We start from the raw sequence: 22,806 nt of genomic DNA, 5'->3' as shown, positions 1-22,806 counted from the left end.
AATTTAATTTCCTATATAAGTAAATTTACCTACTAAAAATTCAGTCTATTCTTCGTTAAAAAATAAACAAATATACATTGCCAAATTATTTTTGTAATATATAATCCAGTAAAATAAAATAAACTCCCTTCATTAACTAAAATATTTTTAAACCTAACATTTCTCATTTTCAACTTGAAAGTCTCAGCAAAGAATAGTAACTGATGACACGATTTGACAAATCGTTTTTCTATGAATATAATCTTCTTAGAAACACGGAGACCCACATCTGCGTTGCACCTGGAATGACTACTCCCTGGATTTTCCCAAGGAGGATTAAAATTAATTTTATTGCCAAGTGAGGAGTTAATCCTAGAAAGTCCGAATAAGAAGGTGCATGTAGTAAAACTAACAATGAGTAATAAAGTGCAACGCAGAAATGTATAGGTAGGGAAGCTTTCCTCGGTGAAAGATAATCCCGTTACCCTTCGATGTTTAATGGAATGGAATGTTTTCGCTATGGAAATTATTGTACCGCGTCAGAGAGAAGAATTCACCCGTAAACGTGGATAATTAACTAATTGTAGGAGTTAATTAACCTTGTAGAATGAGTGTTTTTCAATGACAAATTAAATCGTTTAAAAGTAAGAAGGTGATGGGCTAACTCCACAAATCCCTAAATCCCAAATTCCCAAATTTGGCAAATTTTGAAATTCCCAAATACCCAATTTCCCAAATTTCCAAATTCTCAAATTTCCAAATTCCTAAATTCCTAAATTCCTAAATTCCTAAATTCCTAAATTTCCAAATTTCCAAATTCTCAGATCCCCAAATTCCCAAATTTCCAAATTGCTAAATTTCTAAATTTCCAAAGTTCCAAATTTGCCAAATTCCCGGATTCCCAAATTCCCAATTTCCCAATTTCCCAAATTCCCAAATTTCCAAATTCCCAAATTCCCAAATTCCCAGATTTCCAAATTCCCAGATTTCCAAATTCTCAATTTCCCAAATTCCCAATTTCCCAATTTCCCAATTTCCCAAATTCCCAAATTCCCAAATTCCCAAATTCCCAAATTTCCAAATTCCCAAATTCCCAGATTTCCAAATTCCCAGATTCCCAAATTCTCAATTTCCCAATTTCCCAATTTCCTAATTTCCCAAATTCCCAATTTCTCAAATTCCCAATTTCCCAATTTCCCAAATTCCCAATTTCCCAATTTCCCAATTTCCCAAATTCCCAAATTCTCAATTTCCCAAATTCCAAAAATTCCCAAATTCCCAAACTCCCTAATTCCCAATTTCCCAAATTCCCAAATTCCCAAATTCCCAAATTCCCAAATTCCCAAATTCCCAAATTCCCATATTCCCAAATTCTCAAATTCCCAAATCTCCAAATCCCCAACTCTATAATTTCCCAAATACCTAAAATCCCAAATTTCCTAATCCCCAACTCTATAATTTCCCAAATCCCTAAATTCCGAAATATTGAAATTCCCAAATTTACTAATTTCCCAAATTTCCAACTTCCTAAATTCCCAAATTCTCAAATTGCCAAATTGCCAAATTGTCAAATTCCCAAATTCGCACATTCCCAAATTCGCCAAACATCTCAACCCAAAAATCCCATCTTAAGCAAAAAATTAAAAACCTTCAGCACAATAACTCTCCCCATAAAAGCAGGTGTCCCCAAGCTCCTCCGGTCACCTAATCCGCCCATCACCGTACTAGCAGGTTAAAGATAACCCACGACCACGGAACGAGCCAGACGAAACAAGCGTCAGGCATAATAAACTAAGTGGAAGATCGACAGCTGTCGACAAGGGAGGTCAGCTCATAAATTCCTTTGTTTCCTACGTTAGGTAAGCCCGGCCCTCGTCGGAATAGAGGCAGAACTGCCGAAAATACCTCAAGAAGCGACGACGAACGGTCTGACGACTTTACCGAGGTCGAGCCATGACAGACAAGGGTACACGCAAGAATCACCGGTCCTCGACCTCAGCGACGTCGTGGGCGACTTCGAGGCGACCCTGAAACGATCCACCAGGTCGACCAAGACCTTTGATAAACCGGAACCTACGGAAAACGGTCAGAGAAATTTGTATTTTTATTCGCATGTTTCCGTTTTCTGACTATTCGTTCGCGCACGATTAATCGTTTAGCTACACTTTTTCGTTCGAGCTTCTTTGCCTCTTTTGTGTTGTAACTTAGGATTCTTTAGAAAGAATAATAACCGTGCCGTGACATGCAATCGATCGTAGACAAGATTAATTTTTACGGTGGAAGAACGATAAAAAAGAAGGAGGAAAGAGATCCAATAATTTCACGCACATTTGATTTCCTCGCGCTGAATCCGCTCGGCCATCTTTGGATTCTCCATGGCCCAATGACCTGCTATACAATAATGCTGCGGAGAGAAATGCTTCCTTCACTTTTTTACTGCAATAAAATCGGTTAAAGAAATCCTTAGAATTGTTCGGTAATTGATTCAGTGGATTCACAGTCGAGCGGAAAAGAAACAACTCGTTTGAATAATTTTTTAATTACGACGGTCGTAAAAAAGTTATGTGAGAATTGGAAAGTTTGAATTGAATTCTGACACAGTTGACTCTCGATATATTGCCGCTAAGTGTGGAACTGTTGGAGAGAGTAGATATTTAAGGGGGCTGGTTGAAAATTCTTTTATATTAAAAAATACATTTTCAAGTTTATATATTGATTTAGATATTTTTAATTGACTGATGTTCAAAGTTTTGAAGATACAAGAAGTTTTTAATTTTCAAACTTAGAAATTGTAAATACATTTCTAAATACAATTCTATGTACATTTCTAAATTTGCAAATATACAAATTTTTAGGCATTCAAGTTTTTAATCTTGCGAGCTCTTAAATCCCTGAATTACTAAATTTCGAAAGTACCAGAGTCTTTTCCTAAATTTACAGAAGTTCAAATTTCTAAATTTTGGAGTATTCAAAAATCTTGAAGACAAATTTCTAATCCTGAAATTCCTATATGCACACATCTTGAAATCTCAAAATTCTTAAATTCATGAATAAATTCCTAAAACTCTGAGTCCCTAAATTTTTATATCCTCAAACTCCTAAGTTCCCAAATGTCTAAAAACCAAAATTCGTAAATTCCTAAATTTTTAAATCCCTAAATCCCCATATTCTCAAAACCATAAGTCCCTAAATTCTCAAATCTCTAAAACATTAAATTCCCAAAACTCTAAGTTCCTATATTCCCAAATTCCTAAATCCTTAAATTCTCAAATTTCTAAATCCCTAAATTCTCAAAACCCTAAGTCCCTAAATTTACAACTCTCTAAAATCCCCAAATTCCCAAAACCCTAAGTCCCTAAATTTCCAAATCCCTAAATCCCCAAATTTCCCAATCCCTAAATTCCCAAATTCCCAAGACCCTAAGTCACTAAATTCCCAAATCTGTAAAACTCTAAATCCCTAAATTCCTAAATTCCTAAATTCCTAAATTCCTAAATTCCTAAATCCCTAAATTCCCAAATTCCTAAATCCCCAAACTCCCAAATTCCCAAATTCCCAAATTCCCAAATTCCCAAATCCCCAAATTCCCAAATTCCCAAATCCCCAAATTCCCAAATCCCCAAATTCCCAAATCCCCAAATTCCCAAATCCCCAAATTCCCAAATCCCCAAATTTCCAAATCCCCAAATTCCCAAATCCCCAAATTCCCAAATTCCCAAATTCCCAAATCACCAAATTCCCAAATTCCCAAATTCTCAAATTCCCAAATCACCAAATTCCCAAATTCCCAAATTCTCAAATTCCCAAATTCCCAAATCCCTAAATCTCAATACCCCAAAATCCCTAAATTCCCAAATCCCTAAATCCTCAAAACCTACCCAACCCTACCCAAGCTACCCACCTTAACACTAAACCTAGGGAATCAAATTCGCCCCAGAAAAAAATCCTAGTTACATCAATAAGTCCATATGTCGAAACCATATGTCCATATATAAATAACTACCATTAATATTCATGAAAGTTCCCAGAAACGTGGCAATATAACCAGTTCACAATATTAGCAATTCACGATCAATGAAGCGACGTTCGAATGATTACGTTTCTCGTTTAATTATAGCCCGTCGTGTATGTAAGAAATATGAAAATTTCTCCTCGCTGGTTGCATATTCGCGTCGGATATCCACCGCTTCCGGGTGCCTCCAGCGGAACAGTTGGTCTATTTTATTATCCGTTTAACGATGAAGAGCACACGAATAAATTTCTCTCCTCTCAATTAACAGCCTCGCGATCGAGAATCGAATGATTCGTTCGGTCAATTGAATTCTATCGTTCAAGCATTCGCGTCTCAAGGACTCGAGCTACTTTGACGTTGCATAAGGTGTCTGGTAAATAAAATGGCGGTGCAGTTCTGCGGAATCGATCAAATTAACGCTTCCTGATCATTATGGGAAGAGCGGCAATAACGGTTGCTTATGCAATTAATGTGTAATAAAAGTGCGAAATGAAATATTTATTACAAATTCCGCTTGTGAACTTAATGACTGCTGTTCATTAATATTAACTTTGCTATGTATTTTTGCTGATAATTTTATTTAATCGTCTCTATAAACACCATCTCTCCCACATTCATTTGGATAAATGTTTGAAAGAACATAAGAGTATGGATAAATATTTCGATAAATATTTAAAAAAACATGAGAGTGAAAATTAATATCTAACAGAACATAAAATTTAAAGATAATATCTGATAGAACATAAAATTGAAAATTTACATTTAACAGAATATAAAATTGAAAATTTACATCCAATAAAACGTAAGATTGATCTACACTTAATATACCTATTAATCACATGAGTTTTCTGGGTGACGCACATGGTGCGTCGTGCGGTATATAATAGGAACAATTGTTCAAACAAATATTAGCATGCTAAACGCTGTTTTACAGTACGTCAAAGGAAACAACTGTTGTTTTATCTTCGATCCATTGTATTTCTTTCGCACGGTGTTCACTCTCTCCCGAACAACAAAGAGCCCCGGTTTTGCATACTTCGGTTGACGGTTCAGCTGACGAAAAGCGACAATCGCATCGTTTCTCACGAGACCGCGAACTCTATCCTCGCACGTTTGCAGGAAGATTCTCACGTTTCGCAACCTGCCTGCTTCTTGCTCCCGTTTCCTGTCTTATCGGTCCTCAGACAATGGGAACCTTCTGGAAGAGTCCTCGGGGAAAGACGAGAACGTTTCTTCTCTTCGATTTTACGCCACGATAAACTCGATTCTTTGAGAACGTTCTTATGAATCTTGCGATCAGAGTTATTAAGTAGATAATTTATTTGATCGATTTCTGCTTGATCATATAAGCTACTTTTTTTAAGGATAATGGATAGTGATGTACAATTTATACGACTCATTAACGGCCAATTAACGGCTAAAGCGTTTCTGTTTAAATCGGTAATTAATTCGTGGAAAAATGTAGTGATGTTGTTAGGTTTGAGAGTTGTTCGATTTTGATGTATCTTGGATTAAGAATTTATAAGTCTATGTGTTCCTAATATTCTACATTTCTATATTCCTTCATTACTACATTCTTACATCCCTGATATTCCATCAGATTTTTTCTGTATATTGGTATCAGTATACAGGATGTACATAGGATGTATATGGGATGTATGTAGGATGTATATAGGATGTACATATACAATATCAATATTCCTGGCCCTGAGTATTCCCAGATCTAAGTAGAATACACATGTTCCAATCCACATGTTCTAATCACCCTAGATCCGAATATCCACACGGTCTGATACCTCTAGATTCAAGTGTTCATATGTACCGATACGTTTAGATCCGACTATTTGCACGTCCCAATATCCCTAAATCCAAGTACCTCCACATATCAATATTCCTATGTTCGGGTATCCCTATGATGTGATAGTTCTGCGCCCCTGTAGCTCTATCCCTTCATATCTCTACGTTCCGATATCTCCACGTCCCAATATTACGTTCCAATATCCCTAAATCCGAGTATCTCCACATATCAATATTCCTATGTTCAGGTATCCCTATGATGTGATAGTTCTGCGCCCCTGTAGCTCTACGCCTTTATATCTCTACGTTCCGATATCTCCACGTCCCAATATTCCTACGTCCAGATATCTGAATGTCCCAATATCCCAACGTCCCAATATCCCAACGTCCCAATATCCCAACGTCCCAATATCCCAACGTCCCAATATCCCAACGTCCCAATATCCCAACGTCCCAATATCCCAACGTCCCAATATCCCAACGTCCCAATATCCCAACGTCCCAATATCCCAACGTCCCAATATCCCAACGTCCCAATATCCCAACGTCCCAATATCCCAACGTCCCAATATCCCAACGTCCCAATATCCCAACGTCCCAATATCCCAACGTCCCAATATCCCAACGTCCCAATATCCCAACGTCCCAATATCCCAACGTCCCAATATCCCAACGTCCCAATATCCCAACGTCCCAATATCCCAACGTCCCAATATCCCAACGTCCCAATATCCCAACGTCCCAATATCCCAACGTCCCAATATCCCAACGTCCCAATATCCCAACGTCCCAATATCCCAACGTCCCAATATCCCAACGTCCCAATATCCCAACGTCCCAATATCCCAACGTCCCAATATCCCAACGTCCCAATATCCCAACGTCCCAATATCCCAACGTCCCAATATCCCAACGTCCCAATATCCCAACGTCCCAATATCCCAACGTCCCAATATCCCAACGTCCCAATATCCCAACGTCCCAATATCCCAACGTCCCAATACCATAACGTCCCGATATCTCGACGTTCCAATATGCCTACGTCCAGGTATCTCTATGTCCCGATATCCTCACGTCCCAATATCCTTACGTTCCAATATCCTTGCATCCCAATATCCTCGCGTCCCAATATCCTCGCGTCCCAATATCCCCGCGTCCCAATATCTTGCGTCCCAATATCTTGCGTCCCAATATCTTGCGTCCCAATATCTTGCGTCCGAATATCCTTGCTTCCAATTATCCTTACGTCCCAATATCACTAAATGTGATTACCCATATATACTATTATTCCTCGATCCTAGTATTCCCTTTCTAGTATTCCATCCCTACTATCCTCTCATCCCAGTATCCTACTATGAATAACCTTAAATCCCACCATCCTCATACCCCAACTCACCCGAAACCATCAATCGTCACTACGAACATACGTCATCCAACTATCATCATACGTCACTCCAACCCGAAACGTTGAAACTCCTCTACGTATACCTCTACCATTCAACTTCTCATATAACCGATGATCATCGAATATGATTAACCCAATAAACCAACTAAAGCGCAACGTCCAAGCACCGTTAAGTAATCAGAAGAAACTGTTGTTTGATATAGTTTCCAGGATGAATAAATCGCGATGTTGTTCGCGGCCATTCATCGCTAAATTGCCTTTCGCGCCTGTGAATCGCGGTTTAAAGATAGCGTATCGCTTCTTGGCCGTAACTCGCGGTCGAACGCCGGAAAGCGTCAGCGAAGCCGTCGGTGCGTGGCTGGAACCACCTGCTTCCGGTGTTCGTGGCGTCGGTTGGTGCGTCGTTCGAACGGCACCTGTGTTACCCTGTGTGCTAATGTCACCGGTTCTCTTTCGTCCACCCACCAATTTCATTGGACATGCGGTTTGCATTTTTTCCCTCCTTTTTTTTTCATCCGACAACCGTCGGATATGCACGCCAGCGATTCGGAATGCGAAAAACGCGTGGATCGATCTGTATTCTTTTTTTATCTGCCTTTGGCTCTTTCTCTTCGTTTTAGTAATGCATTTTAAGATTGAAATGGATAGACGTTTCTAACTGATGAACCGATATACTCGTGTGGTCAAGTTTTTTTAAAAATAATCTCTGAAATTGTGTTATGACGTACAAATTCGATGACGCACCTTGTGTGCCATTTGTTAATACACCATTTTCAATATAACAATTTAATATAACATACCATTTAATATACATTTTCTTAATAAATCATTTTTAACGAAATAGACATTGGAACAATATTAAATTTAAATTCAATGACGCACCCTATGTGTCATGCATTACATGTGTGTAGTCTACATGACACACCATGTGCGTCTTACATAAGTACACTAATATAATGTAACGTCTTTAACAAAATATTCATTGAAACAATATACAATTCAAATTCAATGACGCACCTTATGCGTCATGTATTCCATGTGTGTAGTGTACATGACACACCATGTGCGTCTTCTACAAATCCACAAGTGCAATCAACTAATTCTCAGCAAAATAATCATTCAAACAATATTACACAATTATTAAACGGTATAATAGTATAAATAAACTATACTTTACTTTAATTTCATAATCTCTTCCATTCAATAAAAGCATAATAATTAAGAACAAAAATAATTTTATATATTGCCACAGAACGAAAGTCCTTAATAGATGTTTATTCGAAAAGACTGAAAGTGCCAGTATGATCTAACATTACGTTTATTAAAAATATCCCATCTTGATAATGAAACCGTCTTCCGTTTCTAAAACCCGGCTTAAAACATTATGACATCCCGCGAGAAATAACGAGCCCATAACCTTAATAGACCACCACAACTTTCCCCGTCTGGCCAGAATTTTTCACGAAAGTGCAACAAATCGATGCAAACACGCTTCATTGCGAGTTCGAAATCGGCGCATGTAAACCGAATAATGCAATCTGTCACAGACAGCTTGGATGAAGTTTAACCGCGCTTTCCATCCGAGCGCCGTGCATTATTTTCGCAAACATGGCCGCAAAAGTGACAGACTCTAATGAAAGCGGCCGCCATTATCTTCCCATTATTATACCGTTAACAATGTTCATATACTCTCCGGTATACGTACGCGCACGTCTCGTAAATGCTTAGAAAGCTGAAAAAACCCACGAGTATTCCGTGATACTCGTTAATTTCGCTTTTGCGTGACGGAGATATCGAATTTTCCGAGGTATGAGCATCTTTCACGTATACTTGAGTACAATGACTTAAGAGAATAAGGAGAGGTTTTATTTATTCTTGATTTTGGTAAAATGCGGGGTAAAATTAGGGAGAGATTATGGGAGTTAAGGTAAGCTTAGGATATAGAATTTTAGGATGTAATCTGGAACACATGAGAACCTAAGCGGATTTTAAGGGTTCAATAGGATCTGAAACTTAGGAGGACCTAGGCAAACTTTAGAATCCAGGAGAATTTGGAAACTAGGAGAGTTTAAAAGCAACAGAGAATTTAGGAATTATAGAGAACCTTAGTGAAAGAACCTTAGTACAGAACCTTAGAAGAGCTTAGGATGTTTGGAGATCCTAGAACCTCAGGAGGATCCTAGACCCAAGGATGCTTAGGACGTAGGTCGTAGTCTATGTTTGGAGGATCATAGAAGCTAGAGGTGCTTAAAACTTAAAAAGAACTGTGCTTAGAGGATTCTAAGACCTAGTGGTATTTAGGACTTGGGAGATCCCACACTTTGTGAAGGTTGGGACCTGTGAGCAGTCTAGGACCTAAGGAGAGCTTAGAACCTAGAGAGAACTTGAGACCTGAGGAGAGCTTAGGACCTAGACGAAGTCTAAGACTTAGATGGAGCCTAAGACCTAGATGGAGCTTGAAAACTAGCTGGAGCCTAAAATCTAAAGTAATCCTAAAACAAGGAGAGATCCTAGAATCGACTGACAGCCTATAACTCAATGAACCTAAGAACAACCTAGTCATCCTAGTGTACCTAAAGAGTGCCTTAGTCATCCTACTGAACCTACAAAGGACCTAGTCATCCTAGTGAACCTATGAAGAACCTAGTGATCCAACTGAACCTAGAAGGAACCCAGTCATCCAAGTGAACCTAGAAAGAGCCAAACCATCCTAGTGAACCTAGAAAGAATCTAATCATTCTAGTGAACCTAAGACCTCCCCAATAGTACAGTAACATCCCCAATAAAAGACAAACCCACTCCTCCACCTCCACATCCATCAACCCAAATTAAACCTACACTACACGAATTACCACAAGCATAAAACTTCCACGCAAATTTTTTCCGAAGTCAAAGAGTACGGCGTTCTGCCAAAAGCTTCGACTCGCCCGAAAATAACGCGGTCATAACATCGCGACACGGATTTTCATCGAGGCCACGGTCTGAAAATACTCGTATTTAATATCGAAATGGCCGATGTTCCCGGCATAGGTAGACGGAAAATCGAGAGAATTTTCAGTTAGCATCGTGGCACTCCGTTTAACTCGATTTGGAAGGCATGACGTGAGTTCATCGGGAACGCTAAACCATTTTGGTGCAACCTTGTCAGAGCAAGGTGGTCGCATATGGCCGTGTGCACCTGCCACAGACTAGGCGTCGTGCAACTGGTGCAACTGTTCTTCAACCGGGCTCTAAAATCGAGCATTTAAAAAAGGAAAAAAGGTCTCGATCGATGGCCGTCCTGTTGACGATGTGACAACCGTAAACTCACCGCACGTGAAAGTCCTGACCACGAAACGATCGACGGGCTTTTCCATTAAATTCTACCACCGCGTCCATTAATAACCCATACAATATACGATCTTTGTTAAGCTTTTTTGAAATCTTTATCGTGAAATTGATTTTTGAAAATGTACGTGTCAAGATGAAAACTTCTGTGAAAATTATATGATGTTGTTTTAATGGAGATATTTTAGGACTTCTTTATTATAGAGTTAAAGTAGTAATTAACTATGAAGTGCATAATTAGAATTGCATTTATAGAATTTGTGTGTATGTAAAGTAGCTTTTACATGATAGAGTTTTATTGGGTGAAATCTAGTAATTAATTTCAGCGCATATGCAGAAATCGTTTGTAAAAGGAGTTCGAGCTAGATGCAGATCTAACAAGATGTAGAGATATGTTCTATTGAATGCACCGAATAATGCACCTTCGAAAGTTGTAAATTTAGAAAGGTTCGGGAAGCTGCGTCCATAAATATCGTGCTTTGGTGATGGAGTACATATTGGGTACGTAGAGAGTACCATCGATAGCAGATGCGAAGACAAGAATAAACATTTACCAATACATGATGTATCAATTTGGATCAGACATCAAAGACTTCGTACGAAAACTCGTAAATAAACTTGCAGATTTGCGATGTGTGTTGCAAATAGGAGTACCGCAATCAACCCAGTTATTCTTCCGAAAAATAGAGAAAAGGAACTGAACCGTGTAATCTCAAAAGATTGCTGCGAATTTTAACAGAATCAAAGTTTTAAATGTGAGTCAAATAGGAACCTTCAAGTCATTTATCTTTGTGATATTAAGGTTAATATAATATTGAATTATACGTTTAAAAAATATACTTAGAGAACTATAGATTAGTATGAAATTTTAAGGTATGTTCAGGTACATAAATGGAATAAAATTCTTTCACTAAAACTGGGTTATTTAATAGGTGACACACCATGTGTGTCTTATGGTATTTATATGGTACACACGATGACGCACAAGGTGTGTTTTATTGTATCTGTGCAGTACATATGATGACGCACCATGTGTGTCTTATGGTATTTATACAGTACACACGATGACGCACCAGGTGTGTCTTGCCGTATCTATACAGTACATACCATGACGCACTAGGTGCGTCTTACCGTATCCATACAGTACATGCGACGACGCACCGTATGTGTCTTATCATATTCACCATATATCTCATAAAAAAGTACACATATGTGTTTAAAAGCATAGAGAAGTGTTATAACAATCCACATTCGATAACGCACTGTATGTATCATATATTATTCATTCAGTGTACAAGATGACACATGTACGATCTCCAATGACGTCGACATAATCAACTAATAAGCAAGATATTATCGTTGAGATGTTATATCATGTAATTCAAACGTTATATCACACTATGTCATATTTATTCCATACACGTCATGACGCACCTAGTGCGTCGTGCAAAGAACCAATGCAAATTTCCAAAAAATTATTGAGTAATCTTTCAATTTTACATTTTCTCAATTTTCACAATTATTAAAATTGCAATTTCAAAAGCTTGAAATTCTCTAAATTTGTAAAATTAATCTGCTCCAAACTTTGACCTCGAAATTAATTAAAACAGTTCATCAAAAAACTGATATAATAAAAAAAAGTTCCATCTCCAGATTACATCATAAGCCGGGTTAAAGCTTTCGATCTCGATAACAGTTCATTATTGACACTCGAACAGCGTTCCTTTATCGGCGAAGTGGCGAGATGGTCGCTAAAACGTGCATCGTATCGAGCACAAATAGGGTGAAATGCTTGTTTTTTCTGTGGTGAACGATTAAGAAATCGTCGAGTACACGCACACCGGGCAAAGAACAGGAGAAGAGGCACAATTCCCCTCTCCATTCACCTCATGGTGAGTAGTCGGAGTCCTGGTTGGCTATAGCCCAGAGTTCGGCGTCACAGTCAAACGCAAACAGTGGCCGTGGCAAAACAGATCGTGGCACGAATGCTCGAAAAATCGACGAGAAGGCCCCGGCGCGCGATCGATTTAGATCGATTATCGACGCTCCTGTTTCCGCGGCGTCGCTATTATCGGGCGGGAATTTCGCGCGGATTTATCGCCGCGATCGATCGGCTTTCTCGACAACGAACGAAAATATCGAAAATCCGACCACGTCGCTCGATTGGTCGATAATCGAGCGAGTTCGGCATCGTTAAAAGTTATGCAGCTAGATGGGATCGGAAGTTGAAGTGCCTTCGAGTGCGAGAAAAGTTGAAGCGTTGGGAAAACGTAGTTGATCTGTGAAAATCGTGTTTCCCTGAACTGTGAAAAGTCAAGATGGGGGTGAAGAATTTCATCATGAAGAGGATACCCTTCTGCAAGATGAAGGCTAAGAGGAAGTATCGTGAGTCTTCTCTTTCACTTTTTGGATTTTGCTGCGGGAAAAATTCTGACGGCAGAATACAGACTTTCAACCGTTGATAATCGCGAACCCGGAGTTCGAGCGTTTTTTTGCGCGTATCTATGCGATAACAGATTCTTACGTCACTTGATTTTCCCCGGGTCATGTTTTCACGTGTGCTGTTGATAGTTGCGTATCGCAAATTGTTGCCGCGGCTTGAATGCTCTTTTTTCGGAATTTATTCTGGGGGGAGTATAAACTTGACTTTCGTGACGTCTAGTGTTTATGTTTCATAGACAGAACAGTGATAGACAGAACAGTTTCATTGAAAAATAGAATAACTACTGTGAACTACCCTTAATAAAAATTGTATTTTTTCGAGTGGACTTCAAGGTTAAAAAATTATAATTTTTATTTTAAAGAAATATTTAGTTTAATATTCCTAAGATTTGATATCTTTAGAATATTCCTAGATCGCCATATTAAAATACAAATAGATCTAAATTCCAATAGCTTCATATCACAACATCTGTCTCCATATCCACATGCCCCAATATTACAGAATTTATGATATTGCAAAATTTATTGCAGAATTCCAGTAACCCAAAATTTTTATTTCTTCGAAGATGCAGTTTGAGCCTTGATTAGCAACTCCACAAATTTTTCAATGAAATTGTTCACAAAAATGTATACCATAAATGTATATGAATACATTTGAAATTTACAAAGATTTCAGATAAATCTCCCTAGGTACTTGGTCTATGTACACATTCTCCATCTTTGTTTCCTAATACGTAGACATATATTTATCCGCGATAACACTGTAGCGACATTGTTATGAATCAGTGTCCTTCAACTATGAGCAAGAAAACTTCTTGCGTTCAAAGGCAAATACCCAAAATGCGTTACACCGAACGGCTAGTTTCCATTATCGCAGATGTTCGTCAATGAAATGTAATTAAAGAGATAATACTTTATCTTAAAAACCAACAGGGCTGAATTCATTATCGGCAACAAATGTCACGCTGTATAGAACAGCTTGACCCCGAAGGTATCGTTTCCCGGTGAAACGAAATCGATTGGTTGGAAAGTCGGCGAAGAAGTTCGAATGAAAACGATGCTTAAGTTTCCCGTTTAATTGGGCTGCTTACCAGTCAGATAGTATCGGTATGCGAAGAGATCGAAGCCCCGGTTTAAACGTTCGTGAAACCTTTCTTTCGAACTCGCGTGTCGTTATTTAATTATAATAACGAGTTCCGAAATCACGGGGAAAAATCTGACGCGTGTGCATGTAGTTAGAGCGTTGACTTTCACGGACGTCGTTGGGTCGCTTTTTCATCGAAACGCGAGCTTCTAATCCACATGTGCAACACGATAGAAACCGGCACGTTCTTCCATATAAAGTGCAACGTAACGATTACGAGCCATTATTTACATGGTTAGTCTCTTTGTGCATCGTTGGCGTTGTTGCGTTGTTCCGAGGAGTGGAACCATTTAAGGACCACGTTGATATAAAGTCGATGGAAGTTTCAAGTTTAACCCTTGAAATGGCATCAAGTCGATTTACTGTAGATTTGCTGATAACATTGTGTCGGACATTTTAGCGGTTTCAGGTGTCTGTTTACCGCGTGTGTGTCAAGTATGTTATGTATTCTACAGGTGCTGTGGATTTTCTGCTTAAGTATGTAAGGTGTTTTAGATGTTCTCTGGGCGTGACCTTGGTGTTAGGTAGCATGTGGGTACTGTTCAGGTACTGGTTTAGTACCGTTTTAGATACAATTTAGGTACTGTTTAGTTACTATTTGGGTACTACTTAGGTACTATTTAGGTACTGCTTAGGTACTACTGAAGTACTGTTTAGGTATTGTTTAGATACTATTTAGGTACTATTTGGGTGATATTTAGGTACTGTGTTGGTGTTATTTAGGTACTGTGCAAGTGTTATTTAGGTACTATTTAGGTGCTATTTAGGTGCTATTTAGATACTATTTAGGTACTATTTGGGTGTTATTTAAGTGCTGTGTAGGTATTATTTAGGTACTTTGTAAGTGTTATTTAGGTACTATTTACGTACTATTTAGGTACTGATTAGTTACTGTTTAGGGACTGTTTAGGGACTGTTTAGGGACTGTTTAGGTACTGTTTAGGTAATATTTAGGTACTGTTTAGGTATGGTTTAGGTAACATTCAGTACTACTTACATGCTATTTACGTACCATCTAGACACCACTTAGATACTATTTGCTTAGATATTACTTCAGATATAATTTATGTACCATTTAGATATTGATTGAAAACTTTTTAAATACTGTTCAGCTACTACATACTATTTAGATATTAATTGAGGACTTCTTAGGTACTGTTTAGATACTACATACTATTTATATACTAATTGAATGCTCCTTAGATACTATTTATGTTTAATATTTATCATATTTAAACACTCATCAGACACAATTTAGGTCCCATTCAGATACTACATAAGACACCTACATACCAATTACATATTTCAGGTCCTACAAGATGAAAGCAAATACTAAATTCAATATCAAAATAACAACACAGTAAAATCATAAAATACTGTAATATCTATCCACTGCCTAGGCAACATCGCAATCACTAGCGTCGATTATAAACCAGAAAAAACTTCATTAGAATCAATCGGCAAACAGGTAGGCAAAAAAGTGGCTACGGTATTAAGGCTGGTTTGCAGGAGGAGCGCATAACGCGGTTTGCGTGCCATAAATCCTTTAAGCGTTCGACTCCCATGCGCGCATACGTATGCACGTATAACAACGTCCTCCGTCGTGTCACGATATCGTACGCGTTGGAAATGCCGCGACGTCTGGCGTGTTTCTTTATTGTCTCGGACGTTTTCATGCGGTTCATACGGCCCATTACGCAACAATCAATTAAATGAAAAATTGAACAACCGCGCAGGTGAACGCCGCTGCGACGCGGCTTGCGTAACACGTGTGCGCACGACCTGTTCCGAGGGGTTGCCCGCAGGAAGTCGTACCTCGATGATCGTTCAGATCCTGAGACCGAGGGGAACACGTGAAATCGTCATTTTTAACGGTCAGAGCCACCATACGGAACGGCGCAATCTTGGAAATCTTGTGGTACCTGACGCTCTACTGAAGAAATATGCCTGTCGATGGAATGGATTTCTCTCGCTGACTTTCGTAATCTTCTTTCTAGTTTATGTTAGGTTTAGTTTATAGTAGATCTAGTTTATATTAAATATATAGGACTTTTGGGGTATGGTGATGTAGGGAGTTTGAGATATGTGGACATTGGGATGTAGGATATTGGGGCATAAGATATAGGTACACACATAGAGTTAGAGGAGTATAGGGATCTATGAGTGTGGCGATATGGGACTTTGAGACATGTGGACATTGGGACATAGGACATAGGACATAGGACATGTGGACATGTGGACATGTGGACATAGGACATAGGACACATAGACATAGTATCATAGGAGTATAGAGATCCACGAATGTGACGATATGGTGCTTTGAGACATGTGGACATTGGGACATAGGACATAGGACATAGGACATAGGGGCATAGTGTCAGAGAAGTATAGAGATCTATGAATGCGACGATATGCTGCTTTGAGACATGTGGACATTGAGATATGTGGACATTGGGACATAGGACATAGGACATAGGGACACAGTGTCATATGAGTATAGAGATCTACGAATGTGACGATATGGGATTTTGAGACATGTGGACATTGAGATATGTGGACATTGGGACATAGGGACACAGTGTCATATGAGCATAGAGATCTACGAATACGACGACATGGGACTTTGAGACATGTGGACATTGAGATATGTGAACATTGGGACATAGGACATAGGACATAGGCACGTAGTGTCATAGGAGTATACAAATCTACGAATGTAGCGATATGTGGACACTAGGACATAATACATTGAGACATAGGTTATAGAACATACGACATATGTGGAGACATAGAGTCATACGAGTATAGAGATCTATAAATGCAGCAATATAGACATTTAGGAATACATATACATATTTAAGAATATAAGTATGTAGTCATATAGGTATTTGAACATATAGCTATTCAGAGATATAAGTACATACAAATATAAGTATTTGCAGATATAGAAATATAAAAATATAGCGATCGAATGATACAGTCCTCTACAAACCCATCTCATTTAAAAATTATCAAATTAAAAATTCACCCCAAAATTGTCCACTTTACATTCTCCAATTTAAAACGTGAAAATGCTATTTTTCTCCACGATCACGTTCCCCAAATCACCAAAATTAACAAAGCTCGTCAAACATTTCTGCACGCATTTATAAAAATATAAACCGATTAAAACATTTCCACGGCAATTTTAGCGATACCGCTGAATTAGTAGTTTTAATTAACACAGCGATACGTGTATCAGCGTGTCGAAGTTGACGAGAGTTTTTCGCGAGTGCATGAAAATTCCGGACGTATAAATTCGACACGAACGCGCGTTCTCGGTCGCACTCGTGGCTGAATATTTGAATACGGGATATTAATGCACAAATAGCCAGCACGTATAAATTCATGCAAATATTTGAACGCAGTAACCTTCCTGTTTGATGTAGAGATGAATATTTATACAAGCAAAGAATATTTCAACGCGATAACACTTTTCTCTAATATTAAAATCGGAGATCGATCCGGCAGTTTCCGAATATGGAGGCCGGATATTCGAAAAGCGTGCAAATATTTTGAACGTGACGATGAAATCGTACGAATCGATACGCAGTCACGGAATTCGAAAGTAAAATATAAACACAGTTGCAAAACTATCGGAAAAAGTTTATTTCCTCGTTTAATTATGGGTGTCGCGCAATTACAGGTACCTCAAGGCTTCGATGAAGATAACATAAAAATAAAGAGTAGTTATGCAATGGCTTTGTTTTCCTATGACTTCTTTCTCGGTGTCGTGTGTGCAAAATGCAGTTGCATTTTGTTTCACCGCATTGAAATGTAAATTGGAAAACCGAGAAGAAACTGAAACGAGGAAACTGAAAAGCCACTAAGACGGAACAGGGTTAACGCATGTTCTACTCGCGACGCGTCGTTTATCATGCTTATTTTCTAATTACCATATGTTGCAACTCACAGTTGCGTGATAACGCAAACGTAATCCCTATTTTATTTTCCTTATTTTAATTAGGGACGTACGTCACTGGAGATATGGGGATCAAGGAATATCCGGATTCGTAGATTGTCGTAAATTTAAAAAATTGAAAATTAAAAATTGAAAATTAAAAATTGAAAATTAAAAATAGAAAATTAAAAATTTGTTTTGTAAAATAGAGAAATAGAAGAATTGACAAATTGAGAAATTGAAAAATTAAAGAATAAAAAAATGAAAAATTGAAGAATTGAAAAATTGAAAAATTGAAAAATAGAAAATCGAAGAATTGAAAAATTGAAGAATTGAAAAATTGAAGAATTTAAAAATTAAAGAATTTAAAAATTAAAGAATTGAAAAATTGAAGAATTGAAAAATTAAAGAGTTGAAAAACTGAGGAATTGGAAAATTAGAAAATTGAAGAAATGAAAAATTGAAGAATTGAAAACTTGACGAATTGAAAATCGAAGAATTGAAAAACTGAGGAATTGGAAAATTAGAAAATTGAAGAAATGAAAAATTGAAGAATTGAAAACTTGAAGAATTGAAAACTTGAAGAATTGAAAATCAAAGAATTGAAAAATCGAAAAATTGAAAAATTGAAGTTTGTAGATTTGTAAAATTGAAATTTGCAAATTTATAAATTTGTAAAGTTGAAATTTCCAAATTTATAAATTTGTAGAATTAGTAAATTGACAATGCACGACACCCATCACTTCCCAACATCCTCCAAACAACAAAAACAAAATCTCCCAAAAAATAAAATAAAAAATCAACAAAATTATTCACGTAAAACTAAAACTGTTTCAGATGGAACGAACACAGCAACACCGGCGCAAAACAACGCGCAATCAGAACATGTCGCGGATTTCGATAACGCGAGTGTTGGCAGCGGAAACTCGAATCTCAGCACGGGCGCGCTACAGGTAGGAGCAACAAGTATTATCGCACTAAATTAGTGAACGAAAGCAACGAACAAGTATTCTAGCAAAACATCACACATTCTAGAACATCAGAGAACAAATGGCAGCGTCGTTGGAACGGATGAAGGAGCTGGAGGAACAGGTCAAGGCGATCCCCATGTTACAGGTATACAAACACTCGACAATTTTCGATCTGATACGTTTTTCCTATGCGGTGAATTATGAATCATGCTTGCGAGGTGCTTTCTTTCTATTGCGATATGTACTTCCGACTGACGGATATAATTACGTTACGAGTTAAAGTAATTACGCTGCTGCGTTATGTTAACCCTTTGATTGCCTCGAGAGATTCTTTTTTTTGAATTGTAAATAAGGTGGAAGTTGTTTAAAGAAGTTTTTAATGGTTAAATATAGATGGATATATGTATTGGGAAAAATTCAGTGGGAAACTTTGCATGTGGACGGAGATTTCAGTTGGCTGATAATGAACGAATAAATAAATATTGTATACTGTTGCATATTCAGAGAGTTGATAAATTTGGAGGTGTTTGTTGATAATATTGAAATATTGATGACTTTGTTTGGGTGATGTGATGGTGAACTTGTGGAGTAGTGGATTTTGGGATTTGTAAATTTCACTATTTGGAAATTTGATATTTGGATGTGAGGATGTGGGAATTTGAGAATTTGAGATTTGGAATTTTGGAAATTTGGAAATTTGGAAATTTGGAATTTTGGAAATTTGGAATTTTGGAAATTTGGATTTTTGGAAATTTGGATTTTTGGAAATTTGGAATTTTGGAATTTTGGAATTTTGGAAATTTGGAATTTTGGAAATTTGGAAATTTGGAAATTTGGAATTTTGGAATTTTGGAAATTTGGAAATTTGGAAATTTGGATTTTTGGAAATTTGGATTTTTGGAAATTTGGATTTTTGGAAATTTGGATTTTTGGAAATTTGGATTTTTGGAAATTTGGATTTTTGGAAATTTGGATTTTTGGAAATTTGGAATTTTGGAATTTTGGAATTTTGGAAATTTTGAAATTTTGAAATTTGGAATTTTGGAAATTTGGAAATTTGGAAATTTGGATTTTTGGAAATTTGGATTTTTGGAAATTTGGATTTTTGGAAATTTGGATTTTTGGAAATTTGGATTTTTGGAAATTTGGATTTTTGGAAATTTGGAATTTTGGAATTTTGGAATTTTGGAAATTTTGAAATTTGGAAATTTGGAATTTTGGAAATTTGGAAATTTGGAATTTTGGAAATTTGGAAATTTGGAAATTTGGAAATTTGGAATTTTGGAAATTTGGAAATTTGGAACTTTGGAATTTCGGAATTTTGGAATTTAGAAATTGCAAAATTTAAAGAATTGAAAATTTAGAAATTTGGAAATTGTAAAATTCATGAGTGAAACAATTTAATAATATTAAAATTTGAGATCTCACAAATTCAAAAAATTAAAATCAAATTTTATTAACAATACCATATTGCATTACAAATATATCCTACAATATGGACAAAATATATGAACCATATAAAGTTCTAATTATTTCAAAATCAAACATCGCAATATAACAGGTTAACCCACTTTCCAAATAGAATCAAACTTCAAACTCTAGAACCGACCGTGTTAATCAAGCTTTTAATTTGCGATTGTAACAAGCCGGAAAATGAAGTTAGACTCTGAACTGTAGACTCGACAGAAACAAACCTTCTACATACACTGTTTACATTAAACATTCGAGAAGCTTGCATTTGATGTAACAGATTGTTCTTGGCATGTATCCATCAACGTATGAATCATACGTTAAATGCTCCCTTTACCTCGTAATACTTCCCAAAAAGAAACAGGTTGTTATTTTCAAGCATAACGTAACTACTGCTTATTCTAGTCATTACTAGATGCATACTTATTTCTTTGATAATGTTATTGTCGTTAAAGCATATTGTTGAATATTTTTAAATTTGGTCTATTTTAGGATTTTATTACACATTTGAATAGTTGGAAATATTTAAACATTTTCAAATTTTCAAATTTTCAAATTTCCAAATTTCCAAATTTTCAAATTTTCAAATTTTCAAATTTTCAAATTGTCAAATTGTCAAATTGTCAAATTGTCAAATTGTCAAATTGTCAAATTTCCACACTCTCAAATTTCCAAACTCTGGAATTTCCAAATTCTCAGATTTTCAAACTCTCAAATTTCCAAATTCTCAAATTTCCAAACTCTCAAATTTCCAACTTCTCAAATTTCCAAATTCTCAAATTTCCAAACTCTCAAATTCCCAAATTCTCAAATTTCCAAACTCAATTTTCCAAATTCTCAAATTTCCAAATTCTCAAATTTCCAACTTCTCAAATTTCCAAATTCTCAAATTTCCAAATTCTCAAATTTCCAAACTCTCAAATTTCCAAATTCTCAAATTCCCAAACTCTCCAATTCCCAACTTCTCAAATTTCCAAATTCTCAAATTTCCAAACTCTCAAATTTCCAACTTCTCAAATTTCCAAATTCTCAAATTCCCAAATTCTCAAATTTCCAAACTCTCAATTTTCCAAATTCTCAAATTTCCAAATTCTCAAATTTCCAACTTCTCAAATTTCCAAATTCTCAAATTTCCAAATTCTCAAACTTCCAAACTCTCAAATTTCCAAATTCTCAAATTCCCAAACTCTCCAATTCCCAACTTCTCAAATTTCCAAATTCTCAAATTTCCAAACTCTCAAATTTCCAACTTCTCAAATTTCCAAATTCTCAAATTCCCAAACTCATATTCCCAAATTCTCAAATTCCCAAACTCTCCAATTCCCAACTTCTCAAATTTCCAAATTCTCAAATTTCCAAACTTTCAAATTTCCAACTTCTCAAATTTCCAAATTCTCAAATTCCCAAACTCTCATATTCCCAAATTCTCAAATTTCCTAGCTCTCAAATTCCCAAACTCTCAAATTTCCAAACTCAAATTTCCAACTTCTCAAATTTCCAAATTCTCAAATTTCCAAACTCTCAAATTATCAAACTCTCAAATTTCCAACTTCTCAAATTCCCAAATTTCTCACTTTTCCTAAACTCTCAAATTCCTAAATTTCTGACCCTCAAATTACCAAATTTCAAAGTACCAAAATTTCCACATCCCAACTACCCAAACATCCTCCTCCCAAATTTCTATAATTTCAACCCCCTCCTCATCAAGCTCTTACCATATAAGCTCTTACTTACAAACCCCAAAATACATACCTTAACACCTACTCAAACCCCACAAATACCTCGACTCTGAAATTAATCACAAAATGAATCTATACCCAGTCCACGTCTACCGACCAAACAAAGCATCTCATTACACAATAAGAAACTCTCAATCCTAAATTATCACGTTGGCCATATATCCGATAACAGGTGCAAGTGTCGGTGCTGAAAGAGGAGAAGCGGAATCTGCTGCGACAAGTGGACGAGTTGAATTCGTGCAACGAAACGTTGCACAGGCACCGTAGCCAGTCGTTCTCGGAACAACGAGCATCCCTGCGAAATCTGAAGAACGCTGGTACGCCGACGAGGGACGCCAGCACGATGTGTGGCGTAATGACGCGGGACGTCGGTGTTTCGCACCAGCAGGTACAGTTTGTAGCTTCCGTTCACGACGATTTATCGGTTGCTTCGATCTGCTTCGTGTTCCTTACTCGGTGAAACCCGTCCGGAGAATGGTACCGTTCCAACCGAACCGCGACAACATTTGCATACGTACAGTCCGGGGCAATGTTGGCTTTCCTAGTGACAATTTAACGGGGAATGGGAACTTTTGTACTT

The 22,806-nt window shown here is 37.1% G+C and overlaps 1 protein-coding gene across 5 annotated transcripts in view; it reads left to right on the top strand.

Moving 5' to 3' along the window:
* Kank (KN motif and ankyrin repeat domain-containing protein 2 kank) overlaps nt 1–22,806 on the top strand; it is a 75,550-nt gene that overhangs the window by 45,122 nt on the left and 7,622 nt on the right. For 2 of the 5 annotated variants that reach the window (XM_012279830.2, XM_012279831.2), the window contains exons 4-7: nt 1,839–2,064; nt 18,884–18,999; nt 19,082–19,162; nt 22,399–22,614. In XM_012279830.2, the coding sequence (XP_012135220.2) occupies nt 1,839–2,064; nt 18,884–18,999; nt 19,082–19,162; nt 22,399–22,614 (639 nt within the window). Of the gene's footprint in view, nt 1–1,838; nt 2,065–12,436; nt 12,906–13,986; nt 14,341–14,528; nt 14,584–18,883; nt 19,000–19,081; nt 19,163–22,398; nt 22,615–22,806 lie in introns of those variants that run through there. The other 3 variants (XM_012279832.2, XM_076537801.1, XM_076537802.1) reach the window with 3 other exon arrangements.

The sequence above is a fragment of the Megachile rotundata genome, chromosome 12, assembly GCF_050947335.1.
Source record: "Megachile rotundata isolate GNS110a chromosome 12, iyMegRotu1, whole genome shotgun sequence".
Lineage (NCBI taxonomy): Eukaryota > Metazoa > Arthropoda > Insecta > Hymenoptera > Megachilidae > Megachile > Megachile rotundata.
Note: the sequence above shows the minus strand (reverse complement) of the source record. Positions and strands in the feature narration are given on the sequence as shown.